Source organism: Peromyscus eremicus, unplaced genomic scaffold, assembly GCF_949786415.1.
Source record: "Peromyscus eremicus unplaced genomic scaffold, PerEre_H2_v1 PerEre#2#unplaced_112, whole genome shotgun sequence".
Lineage (NCBI taxonomy): Eukaryota > Metazoa > Chordata > Mammalia > Rodentia > Cricetidae > Peromyscus > Peromyscus eremicus.
In genome coordinates, this window is record NW_026734351.1 from 288218 (window position 1) to 307119 (window position 18902).

The 18902-nt window shown below is 37.1% G+C and overlaps 1 protein-coding gene across 2 annotated transcripts in view; it reads left to right on the top strand.

Moving 5' to 3' along the window:
- The window catches only part of LOC131901569 (sulfotransferase 2A1-like), a 30508-nt gene extending 12712 nt beyond the window's left edge, over positions 1 to 17796 (top strand). The window contains exons 4-6 of one of the 2 annotated variants that reach the window (XM_059252683.1): positions 2786 to 2880; positions 13197 to 13374; positions 17684 to 17796. In XM_059252683.1, the coding sequence (XP_059108666.1) occupies positions 2786 to 2880; positions 13197 to 13374; positions 17684 to 17796 (386 nt within the window). The remainder of the gene's footprint in view (positions 1 to 2785; positions 2881 to 13196; positions 13375 to 17683) is intronic. The other variant, XM_059252684.1, reaches the window with a different exon arrangement.
- The last annotated feature ends 1106 nt before the right edge of the window (positions 17797 to 18902 follow it).

The following is an 18902-nucleotide window of genomic DNA, read 5'->3' on the forward strand; positions in this document are numbered from 1 at the left end:
TTCAGATAATGGGGAACAATACAAGCCTGCAATGGAGGGTGAGGCATGAAGAGACAGCACAACTAGACAGGAACAGTTAGGACACTCTGACTAGTGAAAACACATCAAAATAGTACTAGAAATGTAAATGATACATTGGGTTGAATGTGGAAGGCTATGCCTTGAACATCTCTAGCTGTCTATGATTTGCTGTCTTTGGTCTTAAGGACTCATTATTCACAAGTTGTGGAACCTTAGAGGTGGTTGTTAGTGGGAATAGATCTCCCTCAGAAGGGGTTAATAGAGTTCTCCAGACATTATGGTAATAAAAAGTCCCAAGCTGGAAATGCTCAGAATCCTCTGGCTTCTTGTACTCTTGTGATCACATTTTACCAACTCATGCCTTTGTCACTGCTACTTGCCAATAGGATGTCTCCTCATGGCACCAGTAGTAAATCTGTGAGGTGATGAGTTCACTAATGAACTGGATTTTATCTGCTTACTAACTTTGTGTGTGTGGTAAATGGTATCATTGAAATGATGACCAGCCTTCAGGAGCTCAAGGATTGAAGAGGAAGCCATAGAGTCAGCAAACTAATCACTTAACTTGACTTTACTATCTGAGGGTGTAAAACTTAATTCGCTGGGGCCAGAGAGAGGACAAAATTTAACTCTCTGGGGCCAACAAAAAAGGAGGAAACATGCACAAACATTTGTATTTCTCCATCATTTTCTCTCTGTTCTTCCTCTATGTTTCTCTTACAGCTTGTACATCTGAACAAAATCTCTCAGGCAATATAAAACTTACAATGTGGTTACATTCTATTTGTCACGTGCATGAGTACAATGAATAGAGTTAGAAAACATAATTTCCAATTTCCCTCAAGTGATTAAACATCCTACATATTATGGATGTAAAACAAATTATCCCACGAACCCACATACATTCATATCCAAGCAACTTGGTATAGATTAAAAGAATATATATAGATTAACAGAATATAAGCCAGTAAGATATATTTCTCAACGATTGTTTTACTGCCAGGCTGAATTTTGTGGTTACAAAGGAAGGATCAATAATTTTATTACTTATCTCAAATGGTAATCCTATGAACAATCTTAAAAGAATCACAAACCCAAATTATTATGTATAAAAAACACTCATTCTTCTGTCTTTTAAATACTCAGATTGTGTATTCATTCATCAATAGCTTTTTTGTATCAGGAAGCAGAGGGCATAAATGGGCATTTATTAATCACTGTCTTTGAATTAATTATCAGGATTTAAGGCATTAAGGAATTAATCATCATCTTGGATTGCCAAACTATCCTAACAAGAAAGATCCATCTGCAAATAATAACTAGGCTGCTTTGTTCTTGTTTCTTGACCTCGATGAGTCCCTCACTCAACTATGTGCCTTTCTAAACTTTAGATGGTTTCCCCAAGTTTTTCATCTCAAAGTTATTAACAAAATTATCTTATCCTATCTATAAGTCATATTGAAAGCTTTTTTTTTTAGCTATGATGCACACTGAAGCCCATGTCACATCTCTCAACATTAAGATTAAAAGAACTTGAGCTAGCTTAACTTCTGGGACACAATTGTGTTCTTGTTCATTTTTTACTCTTTTGGGTGGTCTACCACCCGGCTCCCAAATGTATCACACAAGGAGGCTTATTCTTACTTGTAAACACCTGGGCTTAGTTTGACTTGTTTCTTGCCCGCTTTCCTTAACTTCAATTAACTCATCTCTCTTTTGCCTCTGGGATTTTTCCCATTCTCTTACATCTGTAAATCTTACTCTTACTCTTACTCCTACTGGCACTGGCTGTGTATCTGGTTGGCTGACTCTGATGTCCTCCTTCTTCTCTCTCATTCATTGATCATTTTTACTCCCAGAATTCTTCTACATATTCTCTGCCTGCCAGCCCCTTCTGTCCTTTCTCATGCCTCACTATTGGCTTCAGTTCTTTATTAGACCATCGGGTGTTTAGACAAGTACCATAACACAACTTCACAGCGTTAAACAAATGCAACATAAAAAGTAACATACTTTAAAATAATATTCTACAGCACAATTGTTTTTCTTAATCATTAACCTAAACCACAATCCATATGGATCCTCAAAAGAAACTAGGTATGTGACATTTCCTTGTTCTTGTTTTCTATTCTCTGCAGCCCATGCTTTATCATGGGCAGGGGAAACACCATATCTTGCTTTTGACTTTATTAGTTTCCCTACGAAACTAAACTCTATCATAATCAATTACTATATTTATTAAAGAACCTAAATTACCAAAATCCCATTTAAACTATCACTATTATTTTGTATAAAACCATTGCTTTAAACAGAATAGCTTAGGAGGAAATAATTTTTACAATAATTCACAAATAAAAATGCCCGGTAGAATAGGATATTTCCCGGAGATAGTCATAATAAATTAAGGGAAGTGGGGATTTTCCCACATACATTCACACCATTCTAGATACCATAGGAAAATAGCAGCGGCAAAAATGTAAAGGTGCAACATTAGCAAAAGACATTCTAGAGCCAAAGCCTTTGAGGCCTTACCTATCTGAGATTCACCCATTAGAACTTTCCTTCCTGGTGGATCAACCTACTGATCTTCAGTTGCCACCTAATGCTCCTCTGACATGGCTACATAAAATATCACATTAAATGCTGTAAATACTGGTTTTGTTTTTCTTAGTAAATTTCTCTGCCATTTGTGGAAAGTGAATAATAATAGGCAGACCTCAATTTTATTCTTTGTAATCAATAATTTCCTTCCCCTTTCACACAGTGCTATATGGATCATGGTTTGAGCACACCCGTGACTGGCTGTCTATGAGAGGAAATGACAACTTCCTGTTACTGAGCTATGAAGACATGAAAAAGGTAACTGTCATTCTTACAGCAATCACAAAATCCTTTAGCAATTCACCCCATGCAGCACCCTACATTATTCAATATCCCTATTCCACCTACTCTATCACTGGTAGGATCATGAAGAGTCACTAAATGTGATATTATACCCTATTTCCTTTATTAAGATGCATCTGTCACTTACTCTCCAGCCTCCTAGTCACCCTACTTGACCCTGAAGTAGGTTGGAGAAGCTCAAACTTGTTCTAGTGGTTTTTCAATTCTGTCTATGCAACAATTTTGATACAGTTGATAATCCAGTGGTAGTGGGGAAGGGGTAAATAGTGTCATTCCACTGGTGTGCCGAAATGTATGCCATCTCTCTTTGATGAAAAGAAGAGGGACAAAGGCATTCAACCTTTCAGGGAATAAGGTGTCTTGTGCTCTGAAGTACTGAGGGTTTCTGCATGGTGAGCTAGATGACACTGGAAATTTCAATAGTCTTAGAAGAGAATATCTAAAATGTTTCAACACTAAGTAATGAAATATATCTAAATACTCTGATAGGCCATACCCTTATGTTATTTTGCAGGTTTCATTTCATTGAAATGTCCCACTGCAAGTCATAAATATGTTTAAGTAATATGTGTGTGTCACAAATATCTCTTACTTTAAAAATAAACAAAATCATATTTTGTCAGGGTGTCACATGATTGTAAACCTTGCACTGAGAGATAGAGACTGACTCAGAACTACAGGCCATCTTTGGTTGTCTGATATGTTTGAGGCCAGCCTTGGGTACAAGAGACCTTGTTTCAAAAGACTACTAAGGAAAATAATTTTGAAGTTCATTCGTCTATTTTATTTTCATGTAATTAAAAAAAAAATCTTCCCTCCAATGATGGGCACATAATAATGAAACCAAGCATATAAGCAAAAAAGTATTCTCATTTGATCAGCAATTCAAAAATTTAAGTAGTTTGAAAGTTATATGTGAAATATAACCATCATTTACACATTTATATATCAACGATAAAGATATCAATTGTACTTTATACTGAGCAAAACAAAATTGTGCTGAGCAAACAATCTGTCAGAAAAAATACTTGTCCACCTTCAGAATTCTTCAAAAATTTAGTTAAGGAGAAGCAATTTTACAGCCACTGCTAACCTTATAGAAGTAGATTCTAGTGATGACAAAGGCTGCTGATAGTTCTATCTTCTTTTTTGTTGCTTTGATTTCTCATATTATATTTTTTATTGTTTAAAACAATTATATATATATGTATGCATGGTTTTTGGAGACAGAGATTCTCTGTGTAGATTTTGGAGTCTGTCCTTCAACTCAATTTGTAGAACACGCAGAAATCTGCCTGCCTCTGCCTAATGAGTGCTGGGATTAAAGACGAGCACCACCACACATGGCAGTTTAAATATATTTTGATCATATTCTGTCCCTCACACAATTCCTTCCAAATTGTCTCCCCTTCCTTACACACCGAACTTTAAATTCTTTTTTTAAAAAAATCCCCAAATGAAAACGATAGCAAAAGAGAAAAACACTATGAGACTGGACTAGGCCCTCTGCATAGGCAAGACTGTTGTGTAGTTTGCTCTGCTTAATGGGCCCCCTGACAGTGGGATCAGGAACCATCCTTGGTGCACAGCAGGTTTTTGAGAGTCCACACATCCTAGGGTGGGACAACTTACACAACCTTGGTGCAGGAGTAGGGAATTGGACCTGCCTCAACTGAGAGTATCAGGCTCTGCTCACTCCCCATCGTAGGTCTCACATTGGAGGAGATGGGAATGGGGGTGTGGGCTGAGGGGGAAGCCTATGGGGGTCAGAGGAAGGTGGAGAAGGGGATGGTGGTCAGTATGTAAAATGAATAGAAAATTTCTAATACTAATAAAAAAAGGAACAAAAGAAAAACACCAAAGTGTAACAAAGTGTGAGCGCTCCCACCACCCCAAAAACTATGGAGTCTATTATATGTCAGTCATTTACTCCTGCACATGAAGACTGCCCTGAAGTGGTTGATATATACAGGGTCACTGCACTGGAGAGGCCTAATTTTCCCTCTCCAGGCAGGTGTAAATGACAGTTCAGGTGTTAACCTTTACCCTAGTGGCTAGATTTTCATTCATTCATTCATTATTTTTTAAATGTTTAACAAAATAAAACACAATATGATGAAACAATACTATCATCTTAGAGTTGGACAAGACAAATCAACAGAACAAAAGCATCACTATGGCACAAAAATCAGAGATCCATGTGATTGAACACTTGGGAAGCCCATAAAATCATGAAAGTAGAAACTCTAATTTATAAGTAGAGAACTGGTGCAGACATGGAGCACAGTGCAGCATGCTTCAGAATGTGGCTTCTTTGTGTTTTTCTCATGCTGATGTGGAGGGCCTTGTTTTCTTCATGTCTTCCCTCCTCTCTGGCTCTTACGCTTTCTTCTTCTGAGGAGGAGTTTTGGAGGGATTTTTGGAGGGATTTAGTGGAAACATACCATTAAGAACTGATTTGTTCAGAAGTATCCACTCTGTGTAATGTCTGTCTGAGGGTCTCTTATTTGTTCTTGCCAGCTTCATGAGAAAGCTTCTCTGATGATGGCTGAACAAGGCACAAATCTGAGCATAGCAGTATATCGTTAGGAGTCATTTTGTCACTAAATTGTTAGATCAGTATTAGTTTCCTTTACACTAGGTCCCCAGGCTATTTAACCTCTGGTCAGCAAAGCAGTGTCAGGTAAAGATTCCATCTCATGAAGTGGGCCTTAAGTAAAATAAATTATTGGTTATTTCCTCCCATGAGCTTTGTGCAAACATTACTCCAGCATATCTCTCAGGACAAAATTGTAGATCAAAGTATTTGTGGCTAGATTAATGTTTACATTTCTCTTTTGATAGTATGCATAGTACCATCTTTTAATAACGATGATGGAATGTGGAGCTGACAGCAGTATGTAATCACCAGCATCTCCATGGTTGATGAGTGATAAAGGTGTTGTCTTCAGCAATGAGTCCTTGCTGTCAGTTTGTGGAGAGCAAACTATAGTCTTGGCAAAGGCTTGTGTTAGGGGTCCTGTGGAATCCCTTTGGCCAAGAACTCACTAGGTGTAACCCAATACCAGACAAGAGATGGTCATTTGGAACATGATCTCCCCCATTATTTGGTAATATTATTTAGATTGTCATCATATGTGTATATATTTTAAGAAGTTTTTATTGTACTAGCTTTCCATACATTCACTGATGTGTTCCTTAATTGTAGCTGTCACTCCTCATATTCCCTCCCTCCCTCAAGTCCCTCTTCTTTCCCCATCCTCATTTGATTATCCCATTCCAGGCCTTGCCTATCCATCTGTAACTTGTCTCCATGTTTAGTTCTTTCATTATGATTATGGGCTGAACCAACTTTTTTTCCTGATGTTGTCTGTTGTCTATTTTGGGTTCTGCATGTTTTCTTTTTACTTTGATATGCCTCTCCTTCTTTAGGTTGTGGAGTTATTGTCATGATTTATTTTTGGTTTATTTATTTTTGTTTTTTCATCCAAACCAAAATTTCCCTCACTCCCCTCTTCCTACTTCTTCCAACACTACTGCCACCCACACAATTCCCCTCCACTGTTACTCTTCAGATACTGGTGGGCCTCCCAATGATATCAGCTAGCCATGGTATATCAAATAGTGGGGTGACTAGTCTCTTCCTCTTCTATTAAGGCTGGATGAGGTAATCTGGTATTGGAAATGGGTGTCGAAAGGAAGCAAAAGAGTCAGGGACTTCCCCTGCTCTCATTATTAGGAGTCTCACAGGAACACTAAGTTACAAAACTGTAATATATATGCACAGCACCTATAACAATCTCATGGAGGTCCGTTGTTGTTTGTTCAGTCTCTGTGAGCCCCTGTGAGCCCAGGTAAGTGTAGTCTTTGGGGTTTTTTTTTTTTGGTGTCTTTGATGTCACTGGGCCCTACACTCCAGCCATGCCCTGTTCTGAAAGATATTTGTGAGCTCCACCTAATGTTTGGCTGTAGGTCTCTGCATATTTTTCCATCAGTTGCTTTGTGGTGAAGCCTATGTGATGACAGTTGTACTAGACATCAATCTATGAGAAAAGCAGTACATCATTTCATTGACTTCCTTTGCCATTCATATTTTTGCTGTCCTAAATCTCTGGAGTATACTGCCTCTGGGTGCTAGCCCACAGAGGGGAGCACCTCTCAGGACATGGGTCTGTAGCTCTGTCAGTCATTTCTTGTTCACTCCCCCAATTTCTGCCACATCTTTACCCAAGCAAATTTTGTCAGCAGGAAAGATTGTAGGTTGAAGGCTTTGTGGCTGGACTGGTGTCCCAGTCCACAGGAAATCTTGCCTGGTTACAGGAGATGGCTAGTTCAGTTGCCATATTCCATGTTACTAGGTCGTTCTCATAGATTCCTGAGTGTTTCCATTGCTCTAGGTTTCCATCTCATCCCAGTGATGCTCCATATTCCATTGTCTCTCCTAATTCTCTCTCAACCCATCCTCCACCCACATGATCTCTCCTGTTCCCATCCTCATTCTCCCTTCTAAGTCCCTCCTCCATCCACTAGCAATGTTCATTTTACTTTCTCACAGTGAGTCTCATGCATACCCCCTTGGGCATACCTAGTTATTTAGTTTCTCTTGGTCTGTCAGTTTTATCTTGGTTCTCCTTTACTTTCTATGTAATAATCACTTATGATTGAGTACATACCATTCTTGTATTTCTGTGTCAGAATTGCCTTAATCATGACTATCTTTTCTACATCCATCAGTTTGTCTTCATATTTAATGATGTCATTGTTTTTAACAGCTGAGTAATACTCCATTATATAAATATACCAGATTTTCTGTATCCATTTTTCTATTGAGGTTATTTACAGTTTCTGACTATTACAAATAAAGCTTCTATAAACATAGTAGAAAAAGTGTCCTGTGGTATCGGGTGTTCTTTGGGCATATGCCCAGGAGTGGTATGGTATAACTGAGTCTTGAGGTAGATCGATTCCCAAATTTCTTAGAAACTGCCATATTTATTTCCAAAGTGGCTGTATAAGTTTGCACTCCCCCCAGCAGTTGAGGAGCATTCCCCTTGTTCCACGTGCTCTTCATCATAACTCTGTCAATGGTAATTTTGGTCTTAACTATTCTGACAGGTGTAAGATAAAACTCAGTGTTGTTTTTAATTGCATTTCCCTGATGGCTAAGGATTTTAGTATTTCTTTGACTCTTTCTCAGCTATTTATACTCCCCTGTTGAGAATCCTCCGTGCAGATATGTACTTCAATTTTAAATCAGGGACAGTGATATCTGTGGACATTATTTTCTTGTCCAAGATTGTTTTAGCTATCCTGCTTTTTTTATTTTTCCATACAAAGTTGAGTATTGTTATTTTAAGGTCTGTAAAGAATTGTGTTAGAATTTTGATGGGTATTCCATTGAATCTGTAGATTTCTTTTGATAAGCTGACCAGTTTTACTATATTAAACCTGATGATCAATGAATATGGAAGACATTTCCATGTTTTGAAATCTTCTCCAATTTCTTCCTTCAGAGTCTTTAGGTTCCTGTCATACAGGTTTTTCACTTGCTTTCTTACAGTTACACCAAGATATTTTATCTTACTTGTGGCTATTGTGAAGGGTGTTGTTTTCCTGATTTCTTTCTCACCCCATTTATCATTTGTATATAAGAGGGCTACTGGGATTCTTTTTTTTAATTTTTTATGTATCCAGTTACTACACTCAAGATGTTTATCAGTTTTGGATCTCCTTGGTAGAATTTTTTGTTAGATTATGTATACTATTGTATCACCTGCAAATAGTAATTTTTTTACTTCCTTTACAATTTGTTTCCCATTATTCTCCTTAAGTTGTCATATTCTGCTAGACAACACTTCAAGTACTGTGTTTAATAGATGTAGAAAGTGTGGAAAGCCTTGTCATGTTCCTGTTTTTTGTGAATTTGCTTTGACTTTCTACCCATTTAATTTGATGTTGGCTATTGGTCGCAATATATTGTCATTAGTATGTATAGCTATGTCCCCATATCCCTGATCTCTCCAAGCTATTTATCATGAAGGGGTGCTCCTGTTTGTTAAAGGATTTTTTCATCTAATAGGATAATCCTCTGGTGTTTTTCTTCCAATTTGTATATATGATGGATTAAATTAACAGATTTTCATATGTTGAATCATCCTTGCATCTCTGGGATGAAGCCCACCTAACTAGGTTAGATTATCTTTTTGTTTTCTTGGATTCAGTTTGTGAGTACTTTATTGAGTATTTTACATCTATGTGCATGAGTGAAATTGGTCTGTAATTCTATTTTTGTTTCTTCTTTGTGTGGTTCAGATATCAGTGTAAGCCGGGCGGTGGTGGCGCACTCCTTTAATCCCAGCACTCGGGAGGCAGAGTCAGGCGGATCTCTGTGAGTTCGAGGCCAGCCTGGGCTACCAAGTGAGTTCCAGGAAAAGGCGCAAAGCTACACAGAGAAACCCTGTCTCGAAAAACTAAAAAAAAAAAAAAAAAAAAACAGATATCAGCATAACTGTGGCCTCATTTGGCAATATTCCATCTATTTCTATCTTGTGAATTTGAGGAGTATAGGTATTAGCACTTCTTTGAATGCCTGGTAGAATTATGTACTAAAACAAACTAGTCCTGGCTACTATTTTTTGGGAGGCTTTTAATGGCTGCTTCTATTTCCGTGGGCATTATGCATCTATATAAATTGTTTTGAACTTCATATAACTTCAGTAAGTGGTATCTAACACAAATGTTGTTCCCTTCTTTTAGATTTTCCAAGTTTGCGGTGTACACATTTTTGACTTATGGCCCAATGATTTCTTTAATATCCTAGGTGTCTCTTGTTATGTCTCTCTTATCATTTCTGATTATGTTAATTTGGATATTCTCTCTCTTCCATTTAGTAAGTTTGGATAAATGTTTGTCTACCTTGTTGTTTTTCCTCAAAGAACCAACTCAATGTTTCATTGATGGTTTGCATTGTTCTCTTTGCTTCTATTATATTGATTTTAGTCCTCTATTTGACTATTTCCTAAATTCTTTCTAGTATTTGTGTCTGCTTCTTATTGTTCTAGAGCTTTTAATTGTGCTGTTAATTCTCTGGTATGAGAATTCTCTAATTTCTGCTATCAGGTTCTTAGTGCTATGAGTCTTCTCTTAACAGAGCTTTAATTGTGTCCCATTAGTTTTGGTAGGTCATGGATTTATTTTAATTGAATTCTAAGAAGTGTTTAATATCTTTATTTCTTTCTTGACCCATTGTTAATTCAGCTGGGAGTTTTTTCAGTTTTCATGATTTTATAGGCTTTCTACAGTTTCTGTTGTTTTCAAAATGCAAATTTTACTCACAGTGGTCTCATAGTATATAGTGGGTTATTTCAATTTTTTTGATGTATGGATACTTGATTTGTAACTGAGTATATGATCAATTTTGGAGAAGGTTCCATGAGAGAATGAGAAACAACTATAACCTTTTGTGTTTGGGTGAAATATACTATAGATATATGTCCTGGTCATTTGTGCCACAATGTCTGATAATTCTATTATTTATCAGTTTAATTTCCTTCTATATGGCATGTCCATTTGTAAGAATGTGCTGCTGCAGTGTCCCACTATTAATGTTTGGGATTTGATGTTTGATTTAAGTGTTAGTCGTGTTTGTCTTACAAATATGGGTACCGTTGCATTTGGAGAATAAATGTTAAGAACTGAAATGTCATCGTGGTGGATTTTTACCTTAATAAGTATAAAATATCCTCCACCTTCCTTTTTGAATAATTTTGGTTTGAATTCTCACTTTTGCATTAAAATTAACCCATTTTTATTAATCTTTGTATTGTCACAGGTCCTGTGGTTTCACCTGCCTATAACATCTTGTTTCTTCAGTGGCTCACTCCACTCTGCTCTTCATTTCCTCCTCCATACTTTGATTTTATTGCCTAACTGTATCTTGCTTGGCTATTGGTCAGCTTTTTCATTAAACCCATCTGGGCATAATTTATACAGAGTACAGGAACATTCCACAGCACTTAGAAAATGGAGTGGACTATGAGTGGGGATAGAAAGGACACCAGGATGGAAGAAAGCAGTTTTCCACAGGAACTACATAGATAATCACCTGGAAATGAGGGCACGGAGTGAGGACAGGCCACAGCAAAATTTTGATATAAAGCTGTGAATGAAACTGAATGATTGACCTTGGGATAACAGAGGTAGAGGTGAGGATCTATAGTTAGCCTACTTGCTTTCCTGGTCAGAGTGACCTGTGGGATCTTATGGAGTGTCTTCTTTATCTGGAGGTGAGGGGAAAACAATGAGTAGGTAGAAGGAACTTTGGAGACTAAGACTTATGTTATACACATTATATTGGGGAATTTTGGGGAGAGACTATAGCAGGTGTTCTGCACAGAGATGAGGGTGAAACTAGGAGAATGGACTTGAGGAGGAAATGGAGAGATAAACCTCTGCATTGAGTCTATTACTTCCATGTCCAGTTTTGCCTGTGGGTTTTTGGGAAATGGTTGATTGACTTGAGGTGTGGGACCAATCAACAATTTATGGTAGGGGTATTTAGGAGGGTCTCTGAGATCCACTAGAGATGGAGGTGTCTGATGTAGGTGTTTTGATGCAGAACTGGGGATAACACTGGGGGATGGGACTCAAAGGAATGGAGAGTGAGCCAAAAATCTATAGGTGGCTTACTTTTCCCTGGCCAGAGTAATCTGTGGGTTCCCAAGGAGGGCCAGTTGAAGTAGGGGCTTGGGATAATCCTATGAGTTGGAAAAGTCAGGATAGGAGGAGAAGCTCTTTGGGATCCACTCTAGATGGGGCGAGATGCCACAGATATTCTGTGGCAGAACTTGGTATGAGACTTGGGAATTGGGATGTGAGGAACAGAGGAAAAGGAGAAAATATGTGGTCAGCCTACCTACTTCCCTGGCATGAGTCAGAAAAATAATCTTTGATGAAATTTATTAAGGATAATCAAAAAGAGAAAAACTGGATTTTTCCAAAATAATTTGATCTGTTGATTTTATCTTTTCCAGGGGTACAAATTTTCCATGTAAAAAGCAAAGCCATCCATCAGATACTTTGCTTTTGAGGAATATTTGAATTTTTCATTGTAAAATTCAATTTTTTCCCAGGAAACTTCATTACCCACCTCTGCTGCATGCTTATTCATTTTCCCATAATTCTCCTTTGCAACCATTCAATGCACTGTTTTCAATTATTGCCATGGTTGTTTACCTTTACATTAAATATTAACTGAATCTGTGATAAAATATGTAATAAAAGTTTAGAGCCAAAAATTCCTGTATGAACATATTTGTAGGGCTTGGATTCTAAGCAAAATCTTCCTTATTCCAAAATTTTGCATTCTTATGAGTAACTCCTAGAAGTGAGCCAGTTGTGGTAGTGCACAGTTATAATCCCAGTGGGGGGTCTGAGGTAAAAAGGTTGTGAATTTGATGCCCATCTAAGTAACAGCATGAAATCATAATTCAAAACAAAATAACATATTGGCAGTAGCCCCAAGTAAAAATTATTGAGAACATTTTTATAAAAGTGTTTTAAATCTGTGTTATGCTCAGTTACCCATAGGAAAAAGTATCATTTGGCATAAACATGAACCCAGATCAAATTATTTGTGTATATTGCCTTCACTCACATTGACGCTTTCTATAAGTATGTCTACAAGTATCTTTAAACTTCTGAGGGCAGGTTGGGTATGGTGGTGCACAATTTTAATGCTAGCACTTAAGGGGAAAAGCCTCTTTGTGTTTGAGATCAGTCTGGTCTCCACAGCAATTTGCATCAGACCAGATAGGACTCCCTCCATAGCATACTGTCTCAAGACAAAAATCCCATTGTATTTAGTAGGTAGGTTGGCATATACCTGTGAATATAGCAATAGATAATTGACGTTAAGATGATCAAAAGTTTAAGGTCTTCATTCAATACAAAGTAAATTTGAGGACACTCTAAGTTATATGAGACCCATCTAATATTAACTCCCCCATAAAAAACCATAGCCTCTGTATTTTAGGGGCCAGAAATCAGTCACATTGCAAGCCGACTAAATATACGAATGTTGTGTGTGACTCTTGCCCTCTTTACAAGGCATGTTTCTTTCCTAAACCCCATTCAATATTTTCTCATTTCGTGGTACCATTTCATTCTTCATTTTTCTTTTTCCATCTTCCATCTGTAGTTACCTTCTCTGCATCTGTTTTCTCAGAGCTCTATAATTATTAACCTCATTTTTGTTTTGATTCTTCATTTAGAATACAAGGGGAACCATAGAGAAGATCTGTGACTTCCTAGGAAAGAAACTGGAGCCAGATGAGCTAGATCTGGTCCTCAAGTACAGCTCCTTCGAAGCTATGAAAGAAAACAGAATGTCTAATTTAAACCTCCACCCAGAAGCTGTGAATATTAATTGTTTGGTCCTCATGAGAAAAGGTGAAGAGACTCTTTAGTCCCAAAATATGTCAGAATATGTGGAGGGTTTTTTCTTCCAATGAGGCTCTAAGAAATTGTTGTGAATGTGTCAGCAGTCATTGCTCATCACTCATAGTTTCTCAGAGATCTTCCAGGGGAATCTTTCTGTGGTGATGACATGGATTTCAGAAACTCTGAAAAGATTGATTTTTTTTTTCTGGGAGATGATCTTGGGTTTGTAGAGGGTTGTGTCCAATATCCTCAATGGAAAATGAGAGACATGTTTTTGTGAGTCTTTGTTAGGCTCTCTGTATCATAGCCATAAACTCTAAAGAAAATGTTTAATGCAAAGAACCAAAGATATATATTGGGGGACAACCACAAAATACACATCCATTCACTGCTGGAAAAAGATGTCCAACAGGTCAAGATTGCTGACCCACTAGTGAATTATCCTCCAGTGTTAAAATATGATGGCATTTGCCAAGCTAAATTTGGATTGCTTCACGATCATAGTTACTGTCTTTTTTTCTGAATTGTCTCCATCGGAATGGGAATATCCATCTTCTCTATGTCTGTGCCACCTCTCTATGCTATGAGCAAATTGTGGGTATAGTTTCATAGCTGTGCAGTTGAGAAGTGACTGCCAGAATACACCACATCAAATTAGTGAATAATTGGTGAGATGGGACTCAGGGTTGAAGAAGGAATGAGTTAGTTGTGAGGTATTTGGGGATGACTAAAAAACTTGTGTATAAATGCAGAAAGTGGAGAGTTATGCATTTAATTTTCCTCCTCTAGTTATTTTTTTTTTGGTTTTTCAAGACAGGGTTTCTCTGTATAGCTTTGCACCTTTCCTGGGTTTCGGTCTGTAGACCAGGCTGGCCTCGAACTCACAAAGATCCGGCTGCCTCTGGCAAGTGCTGGGATTAAAGGCGTGCACCACTACCGCCTGGCTTCTTCCAATTATTTACATGCTTCAGCCTTAATCTTCAGTCAACCTCCAACCTACAGTGTTTGTGAGAATTAGGTCATGAGACTCTAAGAACATCAGGAATATACATAGAGATAAGTAAGTTAAAGTCATTAGTGTATTGCATCTAATTCAGTACTCCTGGTGTCCTCACAAGAGCAAATTATACTCAGATTTGGGCACACAAAAACGTCAACTTAAGGAAATGATCATCTATGCACTAAGGACCGAGGCCTATGGGAGGATCCACTGCCATTGACCTACAACCTCAGACTCCTGTGCTCCAGACTGTATGGAGATAGAGTTCTCTGTACAAGAACTGAAGACCTCAAATAAGAAAAGAAATAGCCTATTATTGGATTTCCTGTAATGAATAACAATTTAGCAGAGATAAAAGAGTATGTGTTCATAAATGGCTTCAATAAAATGCCAAAACCAAAAAGTGGCTTGTTTAATAGAGACAGGCTACTGAAACTAACAAAAGTTTTATCTGAGACACACTGGAGCAGATGAAATAGAATTTGGAACAAAATTGCATGAGGAAAACTGTTTTTCCAGCTATGTTTTTCCAGAATGAGACCACATTGGGATTTTAGTTTACTCTCTTCTAAAACATAATATTTCCATGTATTATATTTTTAGGAGAAAAATATATAGTAGTTATTTCTCAAAAAATGAATATGGCCCTAAAGTCATATGTAGTTTAATTATCATAGTGATCATATAAAACACCCATTTCTTTTGTATTTGAAGATAACTTTTATTCTGAGAAATTGTTTTCCTTGTATTAAACTCACTATAAGCCATGCATCCCACAGGAAACCAGGTCAATGAAGGGGGAGACAAACTTCATTATGCCCTTCACCCTGATTCATGACTCCAGTGCAGAAGTTGCTGAGATGCATATGGTGGGAAACAATTTGAAAAGAATAAGAAGAATGAGGAGAATGTTGATCTTCTTAATTCCTACATTAGATTGATTCCTTTTTTAATATGGAAAGTATTAACAGATCAAAGATTAATTATAAAATTTATTTCATCACTTACCATTAGATACCTAATCCTTAAATCATAATGCATGAAAAGTTATGTTAAATGTTATACTAGCTTTGAAAAAGAGGAACTCTCTCGACTTACTTTTGTTGTCCTTTAATTGCTTTTCTCAGGACACCCGAGAGATACATTTCCTTGCCTCTAGAGAGATACTCTGAAGAGCTACTATTTACCTAGGAGTCTCACTTATCTGGCTAGATGGTATTAATTTAGTTTAAAGCTCCAATGAAAAATTTTCCACAAACAATTTTGGTCATTATGATTCAATATTTAGATATTTCAGGAAATACAGACTAGAGAGATGTTCTGCGTAGTTGAGGTAACTTCAATAAAGACATTGTCACAATCAAGACCCATGGGAGGAAATGTCTTCTGACATCTTCAAAGGTTTTGACCCTCAGTAGTTCACAGTAGATATTTACTAGACAGAGTACTTGAGCCAGTAATCATTTTCTCTGGTGTAACAAAGAAGATATTAAGAGACACAGAGGGAAGAAGACCTATGGAGAAGCCCACTATCTACAGGCCAAAAAAGCCAGGAAGGCTTTTTATGAGAATTGCAGCCTCTGAAACTAGGAAGAACTTCCTTTCCAACAAGAGTTAAGCCACTATGCGTTAGGGTTATACTGACCCTGAACACATCAGAGTTGGAGGAGGTTTTTAGAAAGAAGCACTAAAGAAAAATACTTGCATGAAAGGTACACAAGATTATGAGAATGTTGGACTGAGAACTTCATGTGTACACTCCACAAACATGATTCTCTCATCTGGACTGATTCATTCCATTTGGCAGACACATTGAATTTGCTGAGATTCTGGTAGCTCAGCATCCAGTCTGGCTTATGAGGATCAAGATTGCTGTGGGATACAATAACACAACTTGTTTCAATAATGGGTATAATAATGAAGCTGAAAGTAGCAATGGGCATTGACAGATTCCAGTATTAATAGATGACACTCTTACAGTCATCGCAAGTAATGATATATTATTTGAATATTGTGCATCAATAATTATTTTTCCTTTAATGTGTACAACTGGGCATTTAAAATTAAGTTATGTGATACAAAAGATTGTATTTTAGTAAGGAAAAAACATGACTTCTATTGTCAGTCTTTTGGCTTCAAATCTACATGCATCACTATAATACTGGTAAGATCTCAAGGACTAATTTATCTTCATCAGTAAAATGGCAACAAGGCCACTATCTTCCTTACTCATTTACTAATACTTTCAATAATTCCATACTGAGAATGTTTTGTATGTCTGACACACTTTGAAAATGAAGCCTTTGATAATTTAAGAAATATTTTACTTTTCAAACATATTACATGCATATTTCAAACATGTTTAAAAAAAGGAAATTCATCAAAGTGTCACAGCTATGAAATAAAATACAGCAAGGATGGGGCCTGTAGAATTCTACATGGAGAGAAGATAGGAAGAAATGGTCACCATTACACAAATAAGGAAACAAAAGAACAAGAAGTGACTATGTGGAACACATCAGCACTTCATGGTGAAGGAACACATAATACAATGTGAGAAGTTGGACTATTTGAGATCTCTAAGTCGAAACCTAAAGACCTCCTAGAATGTGGTTATGAGAACCAAGGTATGGTAAAAAAAAAAAATACTGGGGATAAAATCATCTTCACGCATCAGCAAACTCCATACTGACTGAAAACAGACATCCTGGGATGCTCTCAGCAGACAGTATCTGTGTCTCTTGTATCTGATGGAAATACCAAGATGACTGACATGTAGCTCACCATTGTGTGTATATCCAGCTCTACGGTATCTGAAACCTTCAACCTCTGCAGGCATGTGCATTCATATGCAGCTACAGACACATATTTAGAATTAATTTTAAAAGGTATTTTAAAAGTTGCTGGCATAGTTTGCAGAACATTTATAAGTAAACCATAAAAGAAAGAAAGAACAATTGAAGTGTGTTTGGATAATTGACATATAAACTCTGTTGGGCTCGATAGCATGGTGGAAGCATATCTAGTGAGAAGGAGAAATAATATGGACATTAAATATATAGATCCAGTGTCCATGTTGTTAGATTGTGGAGTTGATATATTGGTATAAGAGATGGTTGACATTACTTATTGAGAGGTACAAGTCTGTTTGCATATTTTTCAAAGCATAAGAATCATTCTCCACAGAGTAACTGTTAGTTCTACTTTACTTACTGTGTGGTCCTACATAAGCAGATGATAATATCATGTGAATAAAGGAATGAGAGCAGATTTACAATCACCATTAACCCATCTCTGTGTCTGCTTCACATTTTCCAGGTGTGGCTGGGGACTGGAAGAATCACTTTACAGTAGCTCAAGCTGAAACCTTTGATAAAGTATTCCAGGAGAAAATGGCTGGTTTTCCTCCAGGGCTGTTTCCATGGAAATAAATTCTTAAAACTTTAAAATCTTACATGGACATTGGTGTTTATTTCCCTGTCCTTGTACAGGGACTGAGTGGATATGGTCATAGAATACATCCTATTATTGAATTGTGTAGGCTTTTTTCTAAAATGTATTAGTAGTAATTATAGCAGTACTATTAGTGGTCATAGTAGTGGTGTAGTGGTGGTTGTTTTATGTGAGTCTGTGTGTGTGTGTGCGTTTGTGTGTGTGCATCACGCACATGGGTGTGCACATACATTTCTGTGTGTAGTAACTTTAGGGATAAGAAGAATGCATTGTTTCCCATGGAGCTGCCATTATGTATGCTGTAACCTCCTTTCTTTGTGTCCTAGGAACTAGATTCATTTCTTCTATGAGGGTAGTACAGTGCTCTTAACCTCTGAATCATCTTTCCAGCCCTGATTCTTGTAGTCTTGAGTCATCAAATATTTGTTCCTATTATGACTGTTTTACTCTACATTGCCAGTTAAGTCCAATTTGCTTCACAGAATTCCAGCTTAAAATAACCCTTGTAATATCTGAAATATAAAACACACTACAGAAATTTGTAGATAATTTTTAGTCTGTGACATTTGGGCAATATAAATAAATCGTATTTATAGAGACATTCAAACCTAATTTAAGTAGTCTATGGTAGATCTTTATAAACTTTCATTTCTGCTCACAATTGTGTATTTGCATTTCAGCTTTTTTCTTCTTTTTTGGTAATTTTTACTGGGTGTATACAATAATGGGTTTCATTAGGAAACTTTGGTTCATACATGCACATCATTGTCATTTTCTCAGTATTGCTCCTCTACTGACAAGTTCCATACATTCACTCATGTTAGTACTTTCTCCTCCCACACAGCACTTCTCTGCTTGTGTGTCATATAGACACACTTATATTTAAATATGGATGTTCAGAATAAAGAAATAATGCAATATTGTCTTTCCTTTTTATGACTACAGGGGAGGTATTTCTGGTAGGTAAGGTGGAGAATATACCCAGAGGCATCTAGAAGAGTCCAGAGCAAGGAGAAAAAGTAGTAGACAGAACATGGCCAGCAGAATAGGCCAGGCTACTAAATGGGGAGCAAGAAAGCAGGAC